Raw genomic sequence first — 21,604 nt, 5'->3', positions numbered from 1 at the left:
TAGAAGAGCACAAAGGTTGCAACATAGTCTATTTTAAACTTATCCTGTACCGACTCCACCAAAATACAACAGAGAAAACAAAACCATTGCAGAAAGAGAGGCAACTAAAAAGTTAGGAGGTTCACAAATTGCAGATTCGTCCTTTCCAAACAACGTAATCCCCATGGGAAGAGAATCACATTTTTATTTTCTCTTGGGATAAGTAAATCTAAAAATAGTTTCAGACAAGGAGAAAGCCACAGAGCTAGTGACTAGCAGATACCCACACTTTGCCTCAGGCACTAAGTGCAAGGAAAGTGGAGTGAGAGCGAGCATGAGCACATGTGGTCAGGGACACAACCATAATACATGGATTGCTGAATAGCATGTGGATCATTTCCACAACAATCTGAAGTGTTCACCAGCAAATAAGGTAAAAGAAAATGAATGAGAGGAGTTGAGGGTTCAAATATACAAAGTGTTCCCTGCTTAATCCTGTGTGGGACTGTGTTGTGCTAGCCTACATGCTATTTTTAAAATTACGCACCGCAAAGGCTTCTTTGTTTTGACTTCACTGGCTACAAAAATAGAGATGCTTTAGAGTTTCCTAGTATATGTACACTACAAGAAAAGAAAGGTGAAAAAAATACCCAATTTGCTCTCCAGCGCATGTGGATTTTTAATTTTTTAACCGGTTTGTTATTGTAGTGAAAAAAAGTTTTTTATAACATTAAATGATGATTGACAGAGATTTGTATATTCTAAGACTTACACACACAGTATAACGTTCTACTCCTTTTGTTTTAAGGAGTGCTAGTCTCTGGCCAGCAATATTATCCTTCTCATTTCAACTTAGGTTGAAAGCAGTTAAAAACAGGGAGGTACAGGGCCCAACTCAAGGAAAGGAAGCCACAATATGCAATGCATGGTGTTAACACAGTAAGAAAGTGAACAGCTAGCTTTGAATTCCTAGGGAGCGGGGGAGAAAGTGGTGAGCACTTTAAAAATATGAAAAATCCTGTATTCTCCAGGCTCTGAACTTCCACAGAATGCAAGCGGTGGACTATAAGTCACCTGTGGCCTACATTCCCATTCTGGCAAAACTAATTCTTGTTCTGCCAAGAATCAGACAACCATAGAAGATTTGAATCTTTGTGCTTTAGTGGGATACCAGTGACTATATATTTTCTAATACCAGGAAAATGTGACATTACATATTAATTACTAGACAGTTCCAGCTATTAGTTTTACACGATTTTTTCAGCAGAGGAACTTCAGTGTTATTAAAACAGTGGTGATACTAGATCTTGTTAGCTGTTGCAAAATACAGAAAACACAGAAATCTACTTCTCAGCCTACACCGAGACTCCTTATAGGAAATAAGAAATATGTACTTCAAACAGACTTTCCAGCCTGTGAATGAACTTCAGGAAAAAGGTCAGTACAAGGATATTTTCATTTCAGAAACTATAGTATCTAAGGAATGTTTTAGCATAAGGCTTGACAACACATTGCTAGAACTTTTTGATGGTTTGGAAAAAGTTAGGCCAGTAAAACTCATGTGAGTGTAGCAAGTAGTTTGAAATGCAGCAACAGACCTATACTGAAAATTAATGCAACCATTCAAAGCACCAAAGCAGAAAACAGACTCTAAGCAAATTTCCTAACCTGTACCAGTCTATTCAGTCCATTAATTAGCCAATATTGTACACTAAATCACTGAAATGCAAGACAAGCTACTGATGTACTGATTGCACTTATGTTATAGAGCAGCTCCTTCTTGCAGTGGTATCCCTCTTAGCATTGTAAAGATACCTAGAATAAATGGAATTTATGTTATTGAAATTATTTCATAAAAAGATGAAACACATTGAGCAATTAAGATACAATGTAAAACAACTTCCCTTTATTTGTATTTTCTGATCTTGGTCTTCATTGTACAAATAATCTGCTGTGCAAAATAGTTTATAAAATACTAAAAAAAGCTTTTATTGTAAAAAAATAAAGTTTCTAGATATACAGTTACTTTGCACTATCACAAATACTGTCCAGTATTTAACATTTAAATTTAGTATTACAAAACTCAAGTCATGTAAACCAATGATCCTACTGGTAAGTAAGCCACTACTGAAATTCAGGTTCACTAGGGATTTGTTATGTATTTTCCTCTTTTCATATCTACACCCTTACACAACTCTGACAACCCATACTTGGAATTGCACCCATATAATGAAATTAGGCATTGGGCCATCCTTTCCTCTGTTATCAGGTAAAAAATACCAAGTTAAATGATAAATTCAGTAAATGGCAAATTTCAGTAAATTATGGCAACACATGAGATACACAGTGCAGTCACAGAACAACAAAGGTCCCCAAAACTAGATTTGAACTTTGCTGAGAAGCAGTGTAAAGGCAATCTACACTGGGTTCTGGGCATGTGTATCTTGGTTTCTACCAGCATCCAAGGTAGCTGGCTTAAAAACTAGCTCTGATCTCTCTATGCTGCAGTGCAAACACAATCACTTTAGCACAAAATGCCTCTAAGAAGATTTGATGCAGTCACCTGAACCCTCATTGCTCCAGTTCGCTTTCATTCTGCAAGGTCTTCATAGCTAAACCCCAGAGGGTCATGCTGGAGAAGAACGGTCCTTCATTATTCTTGTATGCAGCAGACGATGTCCGACTGCCTAGTGGATCATTACAATGACTGTCCAAGCTAACCATAGAGGAGCGAACCATGGGAATATTATCAGACTGTAAGGGTTCTTCTGCAGAAGATACATCTACATCTGCATATGCATATGGCGGTGGAGGAGGAGTTTGCTGTGTCTGAGCTTTTGGGAGTTTAGCAGAATCCACATTCAGTTTCTGTTGGTTTGCTGAGTTATGGTGTTGAATCATTGATCGCAATTTACAGTAAGAATCTGCAGAACTATCAAATTCAGTTGAATTTGCAGTTGGACGAATGGGAAATTTAACAGACACTGGTAACAATGTAACAGACATTTCTTGACCAAAAGAGTCAGAACTCTGGGATTTCTCAAGGTCGGAAGTTTCAATCCCTTGAGTAAATTCGTCTAGTGTGTGTGGACCTTCATCAGTGGCTTTACAATGCATTTTCTTGTGCCGCCGTAGAACAGCAGAGCGCGTGAAGCATTTGTTACAAGTTTCACAAGTATAGGGTTTTTCTCCTGTATGAGTCCTCACATGTCTACGCAGGTCACCAGAACCTGCAAAGCATTTCCCTACAAGACAGAAGTGACAAATTAAAGATTAAGTTGTTGTTGTGGTTTGGGCCTGATCAGCAACCAACCCCCGCAGCTAATCACCCTCCCTTCCCCCTCCCCACCTGGGAATGGGGGAGGGGATTAGAGGGGTGAAGGGAGACTCGCAGGCTGAGATAAGAACAGTTTAATAATGGCAGTAAAACGAGAACAATAACGATGATGGGGGGAAAACAAAAAGAAATCTATAAACAGGCGATGTACAGCATAATTGCTCACCACCCGCTGACCAATCCCCAGCCCGTTCCCGGCCAGCGACCCCGAGATACCAAGATCCCACAGTCGCAATCCCAGAAGCGAGAGAGAGAGAGAGAAAGCTCCTTCCCAACCACCCCTCCTCTCTATAGTGAGCATGACGTTCCATGATATGGAATATTTCATTGGCCAATTTGGGCCTGGTGCTCTGTCCATGCTCCCTCCCTGTGCCCTGGCGCACGGGCAGGACATGGAGAGTCGGAGAGTCCTTGAAGTCTCGATAGCAGCTGAAAACATCAGTGTGCTATCAGCATTCTTCTCATACCAAACCCAAAGCTAAATTCAAAGCACAGCACTCATCTAGTCCCTGAAAAGGAATATTAACTCTATTTCAGCCCAAACCAAGACAGTTGTTCTTAACACAAGCGCATAAGCATGTTTTAATTATAGAAAGTGTCAAGTGATAAGGTATGGTATGTCCCAGTCGTGCTACTTTGTTTATCGAGGACTGGTTCAAACAAGTTCCATCTATTCCTCCAATTTAATGACTTGTTCCTTCTTATCTAATTTTCTAACTTGTGTTTCCCAGTGCCTTAGCTTTTGTGTCTAGCAAAGGGAATATCCATTAGTATTTGAAAGTGGCGAGTGCTCTCAGTTTGTATCAATGTTTGTGGAAGAAAAAAATTTTAAAATAATCAAATGAATTTATCTGTCTGGAAAAACAGTATGCTGATAAACTTCTAGATATATTCTTCCAGTGAGAACTGCATCACAGAAATAACGGTTTGTTCATTACCAAGAAACCATTCTTAAAGTGCTGACAAAGTTAGGTTTTTTGTTAACTTTGAGCTAACATAATGCAGCAGTCCATTTTTTATAATCTAGCCAGAGAATGTGGCAAAACTGTAATTTTCTTATTAAAACATTCAACTGTTTGCCTGTTTTCAGAACCACATGCTCAAATAACCTCAATTACCATACTGCAAAGAAAAAAATCTGTCTGAAGCTGAACCAAGGCAAAGTGTGGAAGAACAAGCAGAACAAGAGAGCATTAATTTCCAGAATTGCTACATGCTTCAGACACCTCACATTCTTTAGGATAGTAGAAATAAGCTGGTACCTATTTGTGATTTTCTCTCATTTTACCTAGGGTAACGATTATTTTATTTTGTGTGGACAGATACCAACTAAAATGAACGGTATGCCCAGTAAAACTGCAGCCTGTTTTCAGCAACATACTTTTTATTCTACTACCCAGATTTCTCTTCAGAAAAACTATTAAACAGTAAGATTACAAATTACTGGAATAATACACGTGGATTTTTTGCATGATGTGAAATGATTTCTTAATGCTTGATCAGATCCTCTTTACCCAGTTTTTGCCTTCTCACTACAAGATGACCTGGTTAAAATGAAAAAATAATCAAAAGACCACTACAAGACAAGATGAAAATAAGCCTGTTTTAATGACAGCAGCACAGCTGTTTGTTTATACCTTCATATCCTGCATGCCTATATCTCCTCCTTCTAATGCAAGACCTCCTGAAAATATTAGCTTTTCTTGTGCCTTAAGACATTACAAATAAAACATACTGCAGTTGGACATTATCATATGGAGCTACCCTCCTCCAAAACTGTTTCCTCAGAACATGAATGAAATTATACCAAAATAGCACTTAAGGGCAGAAAAACATGTAGTATGCAGGATGCTAGGTAGCATATGAGATAAGGATAGACAATGCAATTTCTGAGAACTTTGTTATACAAGGATGAATCACTGCTCAAAGAGCCACCTTCAAACCAGCTGGAAGTATGACCTATCTAGCAGATTTTAAAAACGGTTATTATCTGGTATGAAAGCACTGATCAAGTTTTGATTTTATTCCAGAGGCTGAAGCAAAGTAGCAACAGGTTGTTATGATCAAACTCTATGGTTGAATGCAGTTCAATCTGAACAGTATTCAACTGGGGGGAGGGAAAAAAAAAGACTCCATCAACAGCCAAGTGATGCCAAACCTAGCTTATCATCAGAAAGGACCATACTGAAAATCAGTAACTGAAAATAAGCAGCTAGTATCAGTACTTCTGTAGCAAACATGTACACATCTAAAGTTGATTCCTCTTATTTCCTTTCTCTATTCTTCAACTGAGATTCACTTTTGAACTGGTTTACCACAGCTAAAGGAGTTTAATAGACCAAAAGAAAGACTATGAAGTGTGCAAGACAGAATGTTTTGTGAAAAACATTCACAACATGGTATTTCAATTTAAAATAATTTTGGTTAATTGTTATCTGCTGTCATGGGAACTTTTACTTATTGAAAAAGCAAAGACACAGCCAAGTTATGCACAGTAAATCTTACCACATGCTGAACAGCTGTATGGTCTCTCTCCGGTATGCCTAATTCTGTGCTTTACTAGTTTCCGTTGCATGTTGAATGACTTCCCACATTCATCACACGTAAATACTTTATCTGCTGTATGGGTCTTTTTGTGCTCCTTTAAATTACTGAAGTTACTGAATCCTAGAAAAATATGACAGACACTGAAATTAAAATGACTCCTCACATTTCAATCAAAAAAACCTCAGAGGCAGAAACTTTAGTTCTTGCATACCTCTGCCACAGATATCACACAGATGAGGCTTTTCTCCAGAATGAATAATAATATGACGCTGAACATCACCAGAAGCAGCAAATCTGTAACACAATACGGAAGCCCAATTACTGTCTTTGTAAGACCCTTATTCTCCCAAACTAAGTATCATGTGGAAATCAACTATAATGAATGCCCGATGTTCTGACCAAAGATTAAAATCTAAACCACAGATAAATGGATGCATTTAAGAAAAACATTTTGAAGCTAGCAATGTCCAATTAAATTTATGCTAGGAGAAAAAAACCTTTTCACCATTAATGTTACTAATTTATTCTGCATTTAACTTAGTGTGTTTTCTGTCATCTCCTAGCTGAAGGCAGAAATATTTAATGCTTTCCTTAAATCCATCAGATTTCCTATACTTCATAATTTCCGTAAAACATAACAAAAATTATATGGCCAAATAATGAAAAAAAATGTGAGGGAAAGGTACAAACCCACATGATTTATTGTAACTCACACTGTTCAGAATACACACAACAATGTATTCTTAACTAAAGATACAAATACACAAAAAAACCCTAAGTAGGACCACAGACTATATATGTGATTACATGTTTATCTTATTATTGAGACTTGCAACAAGACACTTGCAGACATTTATGTATTTCAATCCTATCATCACATGTTTAAACCCAATGTCTTTTAAACAAATTTGGGTAGTATGCTCCCTTAACTCTTGGCCCTTAGTTTATCATGAAGATTAAAAAAAACATGAACAAGTTTTATCATCTTAACTTCACTAAATTGAACAATTCTACTCACCTTTTCCCACAGATTTCACAAATATATGGCTTTTCACCAGAATGTCGACGTAAATGTGTCTGGAGATTACCTGCCTGAAGGGACAGTAATTTAAATATTTAAATTCAGCTAGCCTGTTGCTGTATATAGATAAAAAGACAATGATGGGAACTATGAGACTGGCTTTTCTTTCCTAATTTTAAGACACTGAAGACTACAAAGCACACGTGAACTCAAGCATTCTTATCTAATAAAGACAGACTACCTTGTACTTCAAGATCAAATTGCTTATGTATGCAATTATACATTGACAAGAACAGGAAAAAAAAAAAAATCCTACAATCAAATGCTAAGGAAAAAGACAGACCTATAGTTGAAAACAGATCCAATGATAAATGAAAACTACACTGTCTAGATTGCAGTGAAGAAGAAAACTTACTAGTAATATGGTTCAGGTTAGTCTTATTTTCCCTGTCCTACAAATAAAATATTGTTACATCAGGATGTCTGAATTCACCTACCAGGAGGTTAAAGAGAAAAATAGGGTAAATATTTTTGAATCCATAAAATACTCAGAGCCAAATGCTCCAAAACTATATTTACTGATATCAAGACAACTGAATAGGAAGTACAGAAATGAACAAATGGGACTACTGGTAACTAATTTTTATTACATATCTTTCCTCTCCCAATCCTGTAAAAGTCATGCTAGTCTAGCAGGCAAACCAGATAATGACTAGACAAAACCATCTCACTCATTCCAACTTTTTTTTAGAATGTTTTTAAGGCCACTGGTGCTTCCGAATGGCTAATCCACTGAAAGTCCAATTCTCAAAGCACAAGACACAGCTAGTTTGGATAGAAGAGCTGCAGATGTTCCATAAATTGTTCATACTTCCACAGTCAGTTTTTAATCCTTCCATTCTCTTTGATGGATAACTGCCTGGTTTTATCCAAGTACACTAAAGGAACATTAAGACCTTTCAATCAGGAAAGAAAATTGGGGATGCACATATTATCATGTCCTCCTTAAGTCATAGTAGGACAACAAAAATAAGACCCATCAGTAATTTATTCCAACTCCTTTAAATAAATTACCTGTGATGATCAATCACTGTAATCAGAGTTTATAATATACCAGAACTGAAGTACTGCAACGCACACAAACAGACACAGAGAACAATATTAAATGGATCACCGTTTGAACCATGAGAGAGCTTGCTTTAAGCCCTGTAAAGTTTTTCAGAAAACAGTATGATTGAACCACTGCTCCCTCAGGCCAAACCTTATAATACTGAGATCCATTAAATGAGAGGCATTAGGCACCTATTTCTGAAGAAGATGACTAAACTGACTACTCCATGGAATAGTTTGTGCTTTGCAAAGACAAGGGATTTTATGCAGAGGTGCATTTGAGAGAAACATACAGAAGACAGAACCTTTACCTCCACCCATGTCACAAAACAAACCATATTATAAGCATTTGAAAGTTATTCTGGATAGACAGTGGGTGGATTTAAAGTGCAACAATTACTCTGAAATAGCTCCCATACAGGCATTTTTAGCCAGAATAAAATCATTTTACAGAGAGTACCAAGAAGACCCATGTCTTTATTACAGGCCTACATCACTTTCTTCTCATGAGGGCAAAAGCTTGTTATGAACCGTGCTGACACAAAAATTAAAAAAGGTAAAAAACTATCAGTAACTTGTATTCTTCCTAAGCTTTTAAGGTGGTACACAACCTTGGTTAAGGCATAATATGCCATCCCAATGAAAAAGCCAAAGACATGATAATCTGGATCACCAGCCAGAGAAGGACCACATAGCAACAGGCTGTGTATTAGTAGTAAGGGAAGATACAGGCTTGGAAGTACAAAAAGAATCTTTTTCCCCCCAAATCAAAGACATTTATGGTTATTTGCTCCAGACTACGAGTTCCCATGTCAATTTTTCCTATTTTTTCTTGATTTTCTGTTTCACATTCCAATGCATGGAACATCAGTTACATTCAGCAGGAGACAGTACAAGGCACAACTGCACTGTCTCAACAACATAGAACATGAAGGCTTAAATAAGAAAAGTGTTACTATTTCTGTGCCTGCAGACTGAGAAGATCAAGACCAAGACTGGATGGTCTTCGAAGCAAAAAGCAGATCGTAATTATCCTTGGATCTTACTTTCTGATAGGTGGATTCTTTCTTACTTGCACAATTCAAAAGCAAGTACCCTGTAAGTATGTAAGTCCCCTTTTATGACCAGAGAAAGAACTGCAGCAGACAAGCTGAATGCTATGGCTCATACTCTGGAGGTGTAGGTATTGTCCATCAATATGTATCTACCTATACCTTCAGGAAAGTGAGGTAATGGGGAGGGGAAAGGAGAGGAGGGAATCTCCCTTAAGAGTGTTTAATTGAAAGGCAGACATTTCCAGTTTTGTTGGGGCTTTTGTTTGTTTTTAATTAAAGAGGAGCAATGCATGTTGCATGAAGAGTCTGTCATGACTGTCATACAATCTGAGTGTGTAAAGCTTTTTTATTTATTCCCTCTTCCCCCACAGTAATGGTACAGAATACCACTCCATTTGCCAAAAGTACTTTAAATAGAATTTGGAAATACTCCCTTTTTTATTTTAGTAACTAGAAGTTCAGCCATCAAAATGAATGAAAATACACCTTCTTTGCCTAATAAGCAGACACAGTTTTGCTCCAAATGCTTGATAAGCATGATGAAACAGTATTGTCCACTGGATGCAGTGTTATATTCATATTTATTAACAGAGTGGAGGATGCAACTGCATGGGTCGAAGTCCCACTGGTGGACTACAAAACTGGGGCAAGAGAAGCACGAGCACTGGTGGGTGGGTAGACAAAGACCACATAATTCTAATCCTTACACCAGGACCCATAAGAAAGACCAAAGTTAATCAATGATAATTATTATTTAACCTTAGTATAAAAATATGCACCTGTCTATTATCTCCTGTACTTCAGTGCACATATTCCAACCAAGAAAACAGAAAAGAAATAGACATTTTGGAAACATGAGACAACCAGGCACCAAATTTGTAAACAGAAACTGCAGAACAGGAAGCAAGCATTGGAGGGTAAATTAAGACAGCTAAATCTTAGGCCCTCTATGTATGTACGGAACTGCACAAGAGGTTTGGTTTTCTTTTTAAATCATAGCTGAGTTTTGTCACTTCAGACAGACTGTGTTGTTCTTCACAGAAGGAAACTAAGCCCAATTATATGGATATAAATTTTTTTACCTGACTCAAAAAAATCTGCTTAATAATTTATGCCATTTAAGAAGATGAAACTGTATTGTGAATACAACATTATATAAAATTCTAACCTGTCTTTTTTTCAGACACTGTAAAAATGCTGTTCACAATATATCCCTAACCACAAGGAAAAAAAACAGTCAGAATGAATGTTCTCTGTATTTCAAATATAGCTGCGGCTCTGTATAGTTAAACATTCATTTGAAGGTAAAATACATATCTACTGAGAGCAGACAAAAATCAAAGGTTAAAAATGTATCAAAGAAATCTAAAACATTTAACATGTTATTTTCAAATAAGACATTTTATTATTTTATCCCTAAAGTGAAGTCTGTCTTTGAACAAAAAATATCTAATCTATAGACTTAAAACCAGGTTTTTTAGAATCAACACATAGACGCATTTCATTTTCAAGCGTAAGTACCATAATATAAAATATTCCCACCTGTGAGAAGTGTTTCCCACAAATGTTACATTCAAAAGGTTTCTCACCTAAAAGGAGAAGAAACAGAACATAGAACTTCTAATAGTTGCAACAGAATACAAGTATTTTAAATTGGTATGCTTCCTTTTAAAACATGTAATGTAAGAGTAAAAATATCCCCAAAAGAAGACTTACCCATATATTTAAGGGGAAATTCAAGAGGGAAGTACAGCATTTAGCATTAAGCTTGTAAGGCAGACTTGCTCAGAAACAGAATTTGTTTCAAAACAGGTAGAAGATTTTTCATATGAATGGGAGTGGTTTAGAATTTTTTTTTAAATACCTTTTTTTTTTTTTTCCCAAATTAAAGGGGTACCATACCTCCAGGAAGAACAGAATAGATGACAAGGTCCTAAAACAACAACAAAGCTATGGGAAGTGCACCAGTTTTTTCATTTGTACACACAAAGGCCTGCTCTCAAAAGAATAAGGAATACTGATAAGCTAACATGGAAGGATTCCATTTTCTCTGTTCAGTGTGTACCATGCATCTCTGATCGGCATGTAGCCACTCACTGCCAGCAAATATATATGTGCCTGCAAATTCTCATCCTATATAAGAGTATCTGATAATTAACCAAAGTCTTTTGCTCCAAAATTCTGAATTTATACATAGAAAACTGGTATTCTTAAATCTTCAAAAACATATGAGCAGTTTTTGTAAAAAACTAGTACAGCCCATTTTAGCTTTTCAAAATAATTCAACTCTCAACCTAAAACGTGACTGCGTGATACTTCGATTCTCTAGCCATCAATTTGAGACAAATTCTAATCACTTATTCTCCTCTATAGTATTTCGTAAAGGCATTTTTTTCTCCCTGTTTAGTTCTTGGTTTCCTAGTTTTTACACTGTTGATAAAAATCTCTGCATCTTCTGGAAATTTTAAAACAATAATAAATTTAAAACTGCTAATGATATTTTCATGAGTAACTACATTAAAAGGATACATATAACCTGGCCCACAGATACAGGGAAGCAAAATTAGTGTAAATCCTTGTGATTTTGAATGCAGATATTTCAAGAAAGAAAAAGAGATCTTACACTGTGTTTCATCATGGTGCTGATTCAAAATCTGTCTAAAGATTTATATTTACTTTTTTAATTATAATTTTCCTGATTTTACAGAATACATCTTGGCTCTTTGTAGCCTTCTCTTTCAGCAAGTATTCTCCACATCAGTATTCTTCCTCCATCCTTGGAAGTGTTACAAGAAACAGCTACAATATCCAGGTGTTGAGTTTCCATTATCCTTCCCTGCTGCCAAATACAGGTGATGTTCTTTCAGTGTGTTTTGGGATCAAGGACTAAATGCAATTCTCTTAGATTTTAAAGCATAGAGTAAACATATACAGTTATGTGGCTTCACAGATAGCAATCTTGCAGCTAGTCTGACAACTTGAGGCTCCATCTATTTTTTCTACTTAATAAAGAATGGAACTCTTACAGCAGTTTCAAGAAAGCTTTTATTCAATTAAAGATAAAAAATAAGAAACTAATAACTATGAAAAGCACTAAAGCTTGATTTCATTAGGGCTCTAAATTTGCAAAACACTAAAAATTCTTTTACTGACAACACAAATATAACTGAAACCAATAGGGAGCCAGATCTGTGGCAACTGGGAAGGCCTCCGACAGCCATAAAAGCATCAAGGTAATTTAAAATGGAGGATAAAAAACACTAGTAGCAATTTCTGTGGAAATTACCTATACAAAAAAAAAAAAAAAAGCTACTGTTGACACAAAGACTATTATCTGAACAGAAATCCACCCTGAAATAACTAGAGGGAACTGAAGTCTCAAATTTCTCAAAACTATTGTTGTAGGCTGCATGCAGCCTCATTATAACTGTACTCATGTACAAAGAGCTGAGAGTTTTTCTTCCCTCATGATAAAGATAAAACAAAAAAGTTTTGTTTGAAAAGAAACATCAGATCAGTTTTTGGAGGACAATTCTGCACCTGCATAGAACTCCAACCCACTGAGTATATCAAGTAGCCCATTCCAAGACTGAATTCTAGCAGAAATACTAAATTACTCATAATAGTGTAGCATCCCTCAGGTCATTTCCAGGTATATTAGTAAGAGTGTAACTAGCAAGTTGAAGATGATTCTTTTCTACCTATCACTGGTAAGACCATATCTGGAGCCTTGAGAAGAGAAGGCAAACAGAAATCTTACTGCTGTCTACGTGCAACAAGTAGATACAACTAGGTTGTTCTTGAAGGTACACAGTGATAGGACAAGAGGCTACAGACACAAGTTACATCATGAGAAATTCTGATTAGAAATAGGAAAAGAATCTTCTACTCCATGAGCATGGTCAAACACTGGAACTGGTTGCCTGGAGAGGTTGTGGAATTTCTGTCCTTGGAGATGTCCAAAATCTGACTACACAAGGTCATGAGCACAACAACCCAACCTAATTCGACCTGCCTTGAGCAGAGGATTGGATTAGATGACCTCCAGAGGTCTACTCTAATCTAAATTATTCTATGTTACTATGTCATTAAATTCCAAACCAAAAACCTTATCTGAGAACACTAATCTTCTCAAAGACTACACCTGTATCAACAGCAATAGAGAAAATTTAGGAAAAAGTAGTAATGAACTACAATTAAGAGAATGCTTAAACAAACATCCAGGGGACTTGACTTGTGAACCCTTGGACTGCCTTGTGTTTTCTATTTTCTGTTGCATCTCTCTGGTTCAACACTCTGCAAGGAGAGGAAGATAAAGTATACAGTGGTGGGATCAAAGCAGTGGTGTGTCAGCGCCAGAGAAGAAAGGCATGAAGGCAGAAGCAGTGTTCTTGAAGAGATCACAAAGGTAGGAGCAGGATCCACCAAGGCATGGAATGTTGGCAATTTGCTCAAGCAAAGCTCAGAATGAAAAGGTTGAGGATCAACAGTGTATCTCTGCTCCTGTTGTATTCCATCCTGCCAGGAGTTCTTTCCACAGGGTTGGGCTTGGGTTGTTTTTTTATTTTTTTTTGAGGTGTTTCCTGAAAATATTTAAAAAAAAAAAAAAACAAAAACAAACCAAACCAAACACTGGCTGTTCCTGGACAGGTAAGGACTGCATAAGGGGGATATACTTGCTTCTGTTTTTTCAGACAGTTCAATCTAATAAACAACAAATTATAACATTCAGTCAAGTCAAAATCAATCTTAAAGTCAATGCAATAAGCTCTGTGTAGAGACTGCTTTAAATATCTGCTAGCAATACAATTAGAACAGCTACACAACCAATACAATGACTTGATTTGAACACAGTATGCCTGTCCTTCACATAGAAAATTCATCAACACAACCATGTTAACCTGTAAATTCTTTCATAGTTCCTGTTCAGGGACAGAGAATTTCACATGCGCTTTTTCTTGACAACCAGGCCACCACAGCACTTGTGTTGAAAGAGTTGTCATTTGTGGGTTAAAAACTGGCTTGCCAGCATGAAAGGTCCATTTTAGTAACTTGCTTCCTTCCACTCTTCAGCAAAGCCAGATTTGGAGGACGTTCAGTAAGCACCGTAATACTTAAATGTCTGCTAACACTTTTGCTCAGTTCTAAAAAATTAATGTTTTCAAATAAAATTGATTAGCTAGCAATTTGCTATGTTTTCTGAAGTGGCAGATGAATGGAAATGACTTTAAGCATACCTAATATTAATGATACAGATGTGCCCTGTACCTTCAGCTACAGATCCTTCCTATATTAACATCCTACTCACCATCCACTGTAATTTTCCAACTACTCTTTTTGCACTAGTTGGATATTTAAAAATAAATTAACATAACCCAAAAATAACAGGCAAGCAAACAGGCCTATCTAGTCATATTCTTGCCTCAGTTTTTCCATCCTTCTTTGATATGCTTACTATTTGTTAAACTTATGCTCTTAAACTTTGTCAGTTTAGCACACCCCTAAAAGAACGTTAATGCCACATTCAAGTCTGGGTTTTTTTGAAAGCTATTGGAAGAACATAGTGTATGAAAAGCAGCATGAAATTCCTGAATCCAATGTGTACTCAGACTAGTAGAGAAGGACAGTAACAACAAAACCAAGCCTAGGATCATTTTTCTTGCACCATGTATAAAGCTAGTTCATATCAGGTAGTGTTGTGGAACACGAAACACCACCTACCAGAGCTTAAGTGGAGTGGAAGCATATGTAAATACACATACCTCAAATAAGAACAAAGAAATGAATTGTAACATACATAAATAACCTCGCAAAACTATTGGAACCCTTTTCCTCTTTTTCCATTTTCTACACTTGTAAGCATTTGCTGGCTATCCTGTGTCTAAAGAAAAAAAATAATTTGTAAAACACTTGTATCAGGGGCTATAGTCTCTTTTATAAAGCTTAATACTCTGTCCTCTCCCTGACCTATAAGCTACAATATATTAGAAGAGGAAAACTAAACTTTGAACTTCATGTTTTAAATGGTTTAGCAGACTCAGAAACATAGACTAATTAAGCCTATCACTTGGGTAAGACACTCTTAAAAGAACAAGTAGTTTAAAGGGCACCAGAACTCACAAAATCCAGATTTCTTCCAATGACTGAGACGTCTAAGGAAGGGAAAATTCTAACAGGTTTCTCATAGTTGGGGTCTGTCTTTCACAAAAATTTCTAGCACAAACTCCTGTTACTGACTTCAGAGTCTCTCCCTCTGCTGAGACTTCTCTAGATGCTCTGTCTTCTACCTGATCACCTATTTTCCTTAAATTTCTAAGATATACCTGATGATGTCAGCTCAAATTGGATAACATTCAAAAAACTACAAGGCAAAGAGAGGATCTAGGTAAGAGACATACACAACTCTTCCACAGGAGACCAAAATAATAAAAAAAAGTATCAATCATGTGAACATACAGAAGTAGTCAAAGATACCAAGTGAAAATTTTAGGAAGCTAATACAAAATGTTCATATCTTCAGTTTCTGGAACAACTTTTCTACTAATAGCATGGAAAATAAATTCTTAATACTAAGGATCAATTAACAAAATAAATTAAATTCTGCTAAGAGGGATTCATATTTACTGTCAAAGCACCAATACATGTATGCTCATTTGCAAAGTGATGTTTATTTGACAAGATTGAGATGCATTTGTATATTTAATACAGGGAAAAAGAAAAGCAATAAATATTCGACAGCTTAATCACAAATAATGCATCTCAAGGACTTGAAATCAATGGTGTTACTTGACTGGCTAAGTTAATTCTTAAAAACCCTTTCAAAAAAAGGGTTTTTCAATTTCTACAACTTCAATCTTCAGATACTGAAGTTGTAGAAATATAATAGAAGATGCTGGTTAAACTGAACAGATAAATTAGTTAATTCAACAGTAGACTCGGTCTTGTTTTTCACTAGAATAAAAAGATACTTAGAAATAAATCTATGCTCAGTTTAAAAATAGTATTACCTCTGAGTTCTTAAAAAAAAGTAAATGAACTCAAAATTCCCATTCACTCTGCAGCCTACTTGTCTGCAAGAGCATTACTCTCTAGGTAAATGCAATGACAAGCTGTTCACACTAGGAAAAAATATGAACTAATTATAGAGCATATTTCTACAGGTTAAAAAGAAATGACCACCAAGACCTAATCATTTGTCTCTTACAATTAATATACGGTCAGAGAGAATTGAGGTCATCTAGAAATCCAGAACACTAGAAATCTAGTGTTGTCTTCTATCCATTTACACTTTTCATGGTTACCTGACTTGGACTTCTGGGCCATCTGACAAGATGACTAGAAATGCCTCTTAAAAATGCAAGACAAAAATAAGATTTTCATTTAAATATCACACAATGTTATTTGAAAAAAAAATAAAAAATAAATATGAAGGACGAATCTTTACAACTCTCAGCTAAGCTCAGTCTTACAGTCTTTATTCCTGTATGATTATTCACTTTTCAAAAAACCAAAACCTTTGAAAGTAGCCCTTAACCAGAATCTCTGAATCATGAGATACTGCAAGACATCCTCTTTAATTCAAATATTTGGTCTGTAGACCAACTTACTGATAACTGTACCTGTATGAGACCTTTTATGGAGCTCCAAATTGCTTGGATGTTTGAAAGCCTTCCCACATAATTCACAAGTATATTGCCTCTGCGACTGAAGAGTTGGTGATTGCCCTTCTTGTTCCAAAGGACCTTGAGATCTTTCAATTTCAACACTTTGTTCAAAATTCTCAGAATTCACTAAATCTTCAGCTTCTTTTTCATCAGTAACTCTAGTATTTGTCATGTCCATGGTACTTTCATTTACAGATTCAATTACTCCTTTTATTCTACTGTCATCTCTTTTAGGCTCAGGCGGCTGCTCTGCAGATTTCTGAGATCTTAGAAAATTTAACTTTTTGAGGTGTACTGCTTTTTTCAGCCGCATCTGTTTGGTGGGCTGCATAAGCGTGCTTTCTGCATCTTGGTCTGGAGCAGCTTCATTCACAGACTGAACCAGAAAGTTTGATGGTAAATGATCAGAGGTTTCCAGAATACACTCAGAGTGATTGACAGTACAAGAATTATTCTCTACTGTGTTTATTTCTGTAGACGTGTTGTAAGAAAAGGATTGTTCTGGTCCTCTCTCATGATTAGTGCAAGCATTTTGCTTATAGAACTGATTACTGTAAAAGTTGCGTAGTTTATAATAGTAATTTGGTTGTTTAAATGGAAGCTCTGTGCAGGTGCCATCTAAGGAGTCTTGTGGTTGTTTCTGTACATCACCTGAGGATGCATGAAGATTAACAGACTGCGATGCATGAGAATGGTGGTCAGCCAAGACTTTACTAGCTTGTGTGTCAGATGAGCATTCATTCAATAGGTTTGTTCCATAACTGTCATTGGCACAGCTAGTATCTGCAGTCAAAGTATTCTGCAGTGAAAATACACTATTACAAGGCATGCTGGCTGTCTGCTCTACAGCTGTAGAAGATTTTAAAAAGGTGTGGCAAATGTTAAGCACATTTTGCACTTGGAGACACTGTGCAATATCCAACATAGCCTGTACATTGTCCTGGCTAAGATCCAGGTGAGAGGTGTACATGAAGTCCAAAATCTGGCCTATGCCACCTACATTTTTAATGTCCAAGTGAAAGACATCATTCTTCTGGCCTGAAGAATTCTGGAAAAGGGTCCTAATAAAATAAAGCAAATATTCAAACTTAAACACAAATAATTCACAAACACTTTTATAAAAAAATACACATACACCTCAAACAGACTGCCTGGTATGAAACAATTTACACTACGCAGTCTTGCCCAGATTACTGTCTTTTTGCAAATGAACATCTCAAAACTGCTCAATTACTTGTCTTATGTATTAGTCCTACACTAGTACACTTAAAGTATAAATTAAAGCAAATGATCCTCCATATAGCTTTAATTTTCTATCTTTTAATCTTTTGAAATCACACCCTATATTTGTGGTTTCATATCCAATGTTCTTTACATATAGGTACAGTGGTGTATTTATGAGCTATTTGCAAAAGTTGGTTGGCTCAGAATGGTGTTTCTCCTTCCATCATGGCAAATAAAACAGGACATGAGAAATCTTCTACTAAAAAGGAGAAGACAAGACCTCAAAGTCAGCTAAACTATTCTCTTCTGGCAACTGAGCTTGTCCATCAAACTTTATCAATAAGCCTTACTGAAGTTTTTACTATTAGTTCTTTCTCCAGAAGTAGATGAGAGGATGGTAACAGTAAACAAGATGGCATTATTTTCAATCTTCCTCATATCCAAAAAAAGTACTTTTTTACTGGTACTGGATGAGAACCAGGTAAAAGAGTAATGAAGAGTACAGCTACTTAAGCCTAAAACAGCAGTCCAACCAATACCCACTGAATTGTCACTGAATCCTTAGAGTGTGTGAATTCACAAGACTTCTTACTAATTGGTGTGAAGTATTCTTAGCATCAGAGCTGCAGTTTTCTATATGCGTAACTAGACCTAAATTAAGTGGGTTCATACTCTGCCTCAGTCAGGAACTTCATACCCTTCCATTAAAACCCCCAGTCTCTAACACGGTACACTCTCGGTAAAGGATGACATATAAATAGGATCAAGTCACTCCTATGTAGCTATCTTCCTACACTAGGAAATGCCCTGAACTTGATGATTCCCCTCTGTGGGTTGACTCTCAAATTAGGTTTAGTTTAAAGGTAGGTGTAATATCAATAAACTCTGAATCTTAGGCAAATGAGAATCTAGGCTTAACCTTAGAAATGTAAAGGGTACTCTGAAGCCAGTGCCTACATCCAGAGTCTTTCATAAATCCAGCCCATACTGTGTAAATTAAAATGAGAACTATAATGAACAGATCTGGGTTGAAAGTCTGAATTAACTAGTCACGTATACTAATGAATTTTATTAAGAGTTGAGTGCCTAGTTCTTTTTAACTACTTTAAAAATTTAGTCTGAGCATAATTTCACTTCATCATCAGGATTACAGCACTAGGAAAGAAAAAGCAACCTCGTCTTTCTTCCCTGGTCATAACATAAAAACAATTTTCTTACATAAGAACTGATAGTCAAGCTTTAGAGATGTTTCAAGAAGCAAGGTCTAAAAACTGCCAGATCTAACAGCTTACTCATAACTGACGTAAAAAACTAGGTTGGGAGATCCAACATACCCCAAAATTTGGAGAATTGGTGAGGGCGATACAGACAAGAAATCAGTTGGCTTCACAAGCCACCTGTATACTTTAAAACACAGATGTTGTCTCTCTAAGAATCAGTTCTAAATAGAGATGCAATAACCACCTATATACTCAACTTTTATTTTGAATGTACAATTGATGAAACAATTCACATCATCCAGAAATGGATAATATGAATTCTTTCATCAATTATATCACTTATCTGGCTCTGTTCATGTACTCTACTATGGTCCTTGTAAACAGTTAACTTTTCACACTGAAATACTGAGTACAGGTCCATGTCAGAATCCATTATACAAGGTACCATAAGCAAGTAAGGATCAAGAAAAAGCCAAACCCAAACTGTGTATTAGTTAACTATGTATATCTAGAAAATAAATCAGGATGGCCAGTTTTTAATTAGGTTAAATACTTAATAGATATTTATCTCTGGACAGTTTAACTTCTCCCCTTACGTTCCAACAGTTCACTTCATCTGCAGCTACCAGAAAACAATACCCTTCTCTGAGAAAACCTCAACCAACTGCATTTACTTTTTTAAAAGAAGAATTTTCTATCACATACCTGAAATATTGACTGAAAGCAGCTAATACATTTTTGTGTGCTTTGAAGCAGACACCTTTTACCACCAGCATGCAGTCACAGAGAAGACCCTGAATGCGCTGTTCATGTAGCTGCTGGAGGAGATGACAACTATGGCTAGCAACAGTGTCCATGCTAGAAAATCACTTAAATTACCTACAATGAAATAAAATGCTAAGATTAATTTTAAAGGTTAAATTGAAAAATTAATTTTGAATATAAAGAACATTTTGACAATTTGTTTTAGCTCCCAAAGGGAACAGACTGGTTTGCACCTGCAATGTGAGCTCTAATGACATTTTTCTGATTAAAGGTGAGTCATGGTATTGCTCACCAGTAGATATACAGCAATGTACATAGGAAATATTTATTTTAATGAAGTTCTGCTTACAACAAAGAGCTTCTGCAAAAATATGTTAACAGCACTGCCAATAAACTGCACTCCAGTTTATTGGCAAAAAAACAATTCATACAATTTTGACAAGAATTAGATTCTAAGGCAAAAACATATCACATGTACATAATCAACACCTTTTGCAGAGGAAAACCTCAGTTTCTTCACCCTCTAAACTGAAAAGGTAGAGCACCACAGTAGCATTATTTATGCCAAATTTGTTGCTGCTGTAGCTAAGCACATTTCCCATCTGGATGTGATTCATTAAACCAGTTAGGATGGTAATTTTCTTTATTTAATACAATGTAAGGTCTCTTTTAAAGATCACTTATTTGAACAGTTTGAATGGAAGACAAGTAACATTCTCAGACAACTCATTAAATTCTATACTTTTTTTTTGAAGAAAGATGAAAATCCTCCCCTGCCCACTTGTAAATATGAAAGGAAAATTCCAGCTATTAGGACAATTAGAACTCCTGTTTCCCAACTGATGAATGAAGGAGAAAAAACACCTTGGGTTAAACATGACAAGGGTTGCCACCCCCTCAATTCTCATGAGCACTAAAGGCTCCACATTTTCATGTATTCTGTTACCCTGTGATTTATCGCCTACTGATGTATTTAGATCGTCTATTATATCCCTATTTGCTCTTATCATGTCTTTAACCAGGCTTTAACATAAAGAATCCGCATCTTTTGCCAAATAATTGCTTTCTTTGTGTAGCCCCCCCACCACAACACCTTGCAAGTACTTTTAACAACCTGCGAATTCAGACTCTCTCGGCCATCAGGTGCCCGCCTCCCAGAGGAGAAGGCAGACACTTTTTGCTGCTCCCGAACACGAGTAGTCCCAGCAACACTGTCGCTGTCTATGCCTCAACAGCCATGTCAAGCTCCCCTCAGTCTCGCCTCAGTAAAGCCCAGGCTCGAGGCGCAGCACGGAGAAGGGGGCTAGGGGAAGGGTCTGCCTCAGAAGAGCAGACCGGGCGGCGACGGGAGGGCGGGCTCTGCCCCGAGAGCAGGCGGCACGGCGGGAAGGCGCGGAGGCCGAGCAGGACGGGCGAGGGGCCGGGTCGCGGGGCGCCGGGGAGCAGAGGGCGGGCCGGGAGGCCGCGGCCGCCGCACGGCCCTCGGCGGCGGAGAGCGCGGCGCAGCCTGGCAGAGACGGGGCCGGGGGGAAGGAGCCGGCGCTGCTCAAGCCCGGCGCTTACCGGCTCCGGCCACCTCCCAGCTCCATCCCCGCACGGCCCCGGCGGCAGCCCCAGCCCCACCGCCGGCCACAGCCCGCCGCCGCCGCCGCTCCTCCGCTTCCGCTTCCGCTCCCGGGGCG

General features: G+C 37.2%; 1 protein-coding gene across 3 annotated transcripts; it reads right to left on the bottom strand.

Moving 5' to 3' along the window:
* Positions 1-1,863: 1,863 nt before the first annotated feature.
* On the bottom strand, positions 1,864-21,568 carry ZBTB49 (zinc finger and BTB domain containing 49). Of its 3 annotated transcripts, none has more exons than XM_042807794.1 (8): positions 21,486-21,568; positions 19,863-20,036; positions 16,669-17,774; positions 10,592-10,638; positions 6,882-6,955; positions 6,075-6,157; positions 5,822-5,983; positions 1,864-3,224 (listed from the first exon to the last, which is right to left on the bottom strand). In XM_042807794.1, the coding sequence occupies exons 2-8, from the start codon at positions 20,012-20,014 to the stop codon at positions 2,551-2,553; spliced, it is 2,298 nt and encodes a 765-aa protein (XP_042663728.1). In that variant the 5' UTR covers positions 20,015-20,036; positions 21,486-21,568; the 3' UTR covers positions 1,864-2,550. The 3 variants fall into 3 exon arrangements, with proteins under 3 accessions (XP_042663728.1, XP_042663729.1, XP_032840426.1); XM_032984535.2 differs by having other exon boundaries at positions 2,543-3,224; positions 21,037-21,565; XM_042807795.1 differs by lacking the exon at positions 19,863-20,036 and having other exon boundaries at positions 21,037-21,564.
* Between the last annotated feature and the right edge of the window lie 36 nt (positions 21,569-21,604).

This window comes from Tyto alba, unplaced genomic scaffold (assembly GCF_018691265.1).
Source record: "Tyto alba isolate M040663 unplaced genomic scaffold, T.alba_DEE_v4.0 Super-Scaffold_6, whole genome shotgun sequence".
Lineage (NCBI taxonomy): Eukaryota > Metazoa > Chordata > Aves > Strigiformes > Tytonidae > Tyto > Tyto alba.
This window is presented reverse-complemented; position numbering and strand designations above follow the sequence as displayed.

Excerpts from the sequence above, each read along its gene's own strand:
- ZBTB49 (XM_042807794.1), bottom strand. The coding sequence starts at position 20,014 with ATGGACACTGTTGCTAGCCATAGTTGTCATCTCCTCCAGCAGCTACAT. Across the intron at positions 17,775-19,862 it reads GCTTTCAGTCAATATTTCAG|GACCCTTTTCCAGAATTCTT; the intron begins GTATGTGATAGA and ends TTATTTTATTAG. Across the intron at positions 6,158-6,881 it reads TGTGAAATCTGTGGGAAAAG|ATTTGCTGCTTCTGGTGATG; the intron begins GTGAGTAGAATT and ends ATTGTGTTACAG.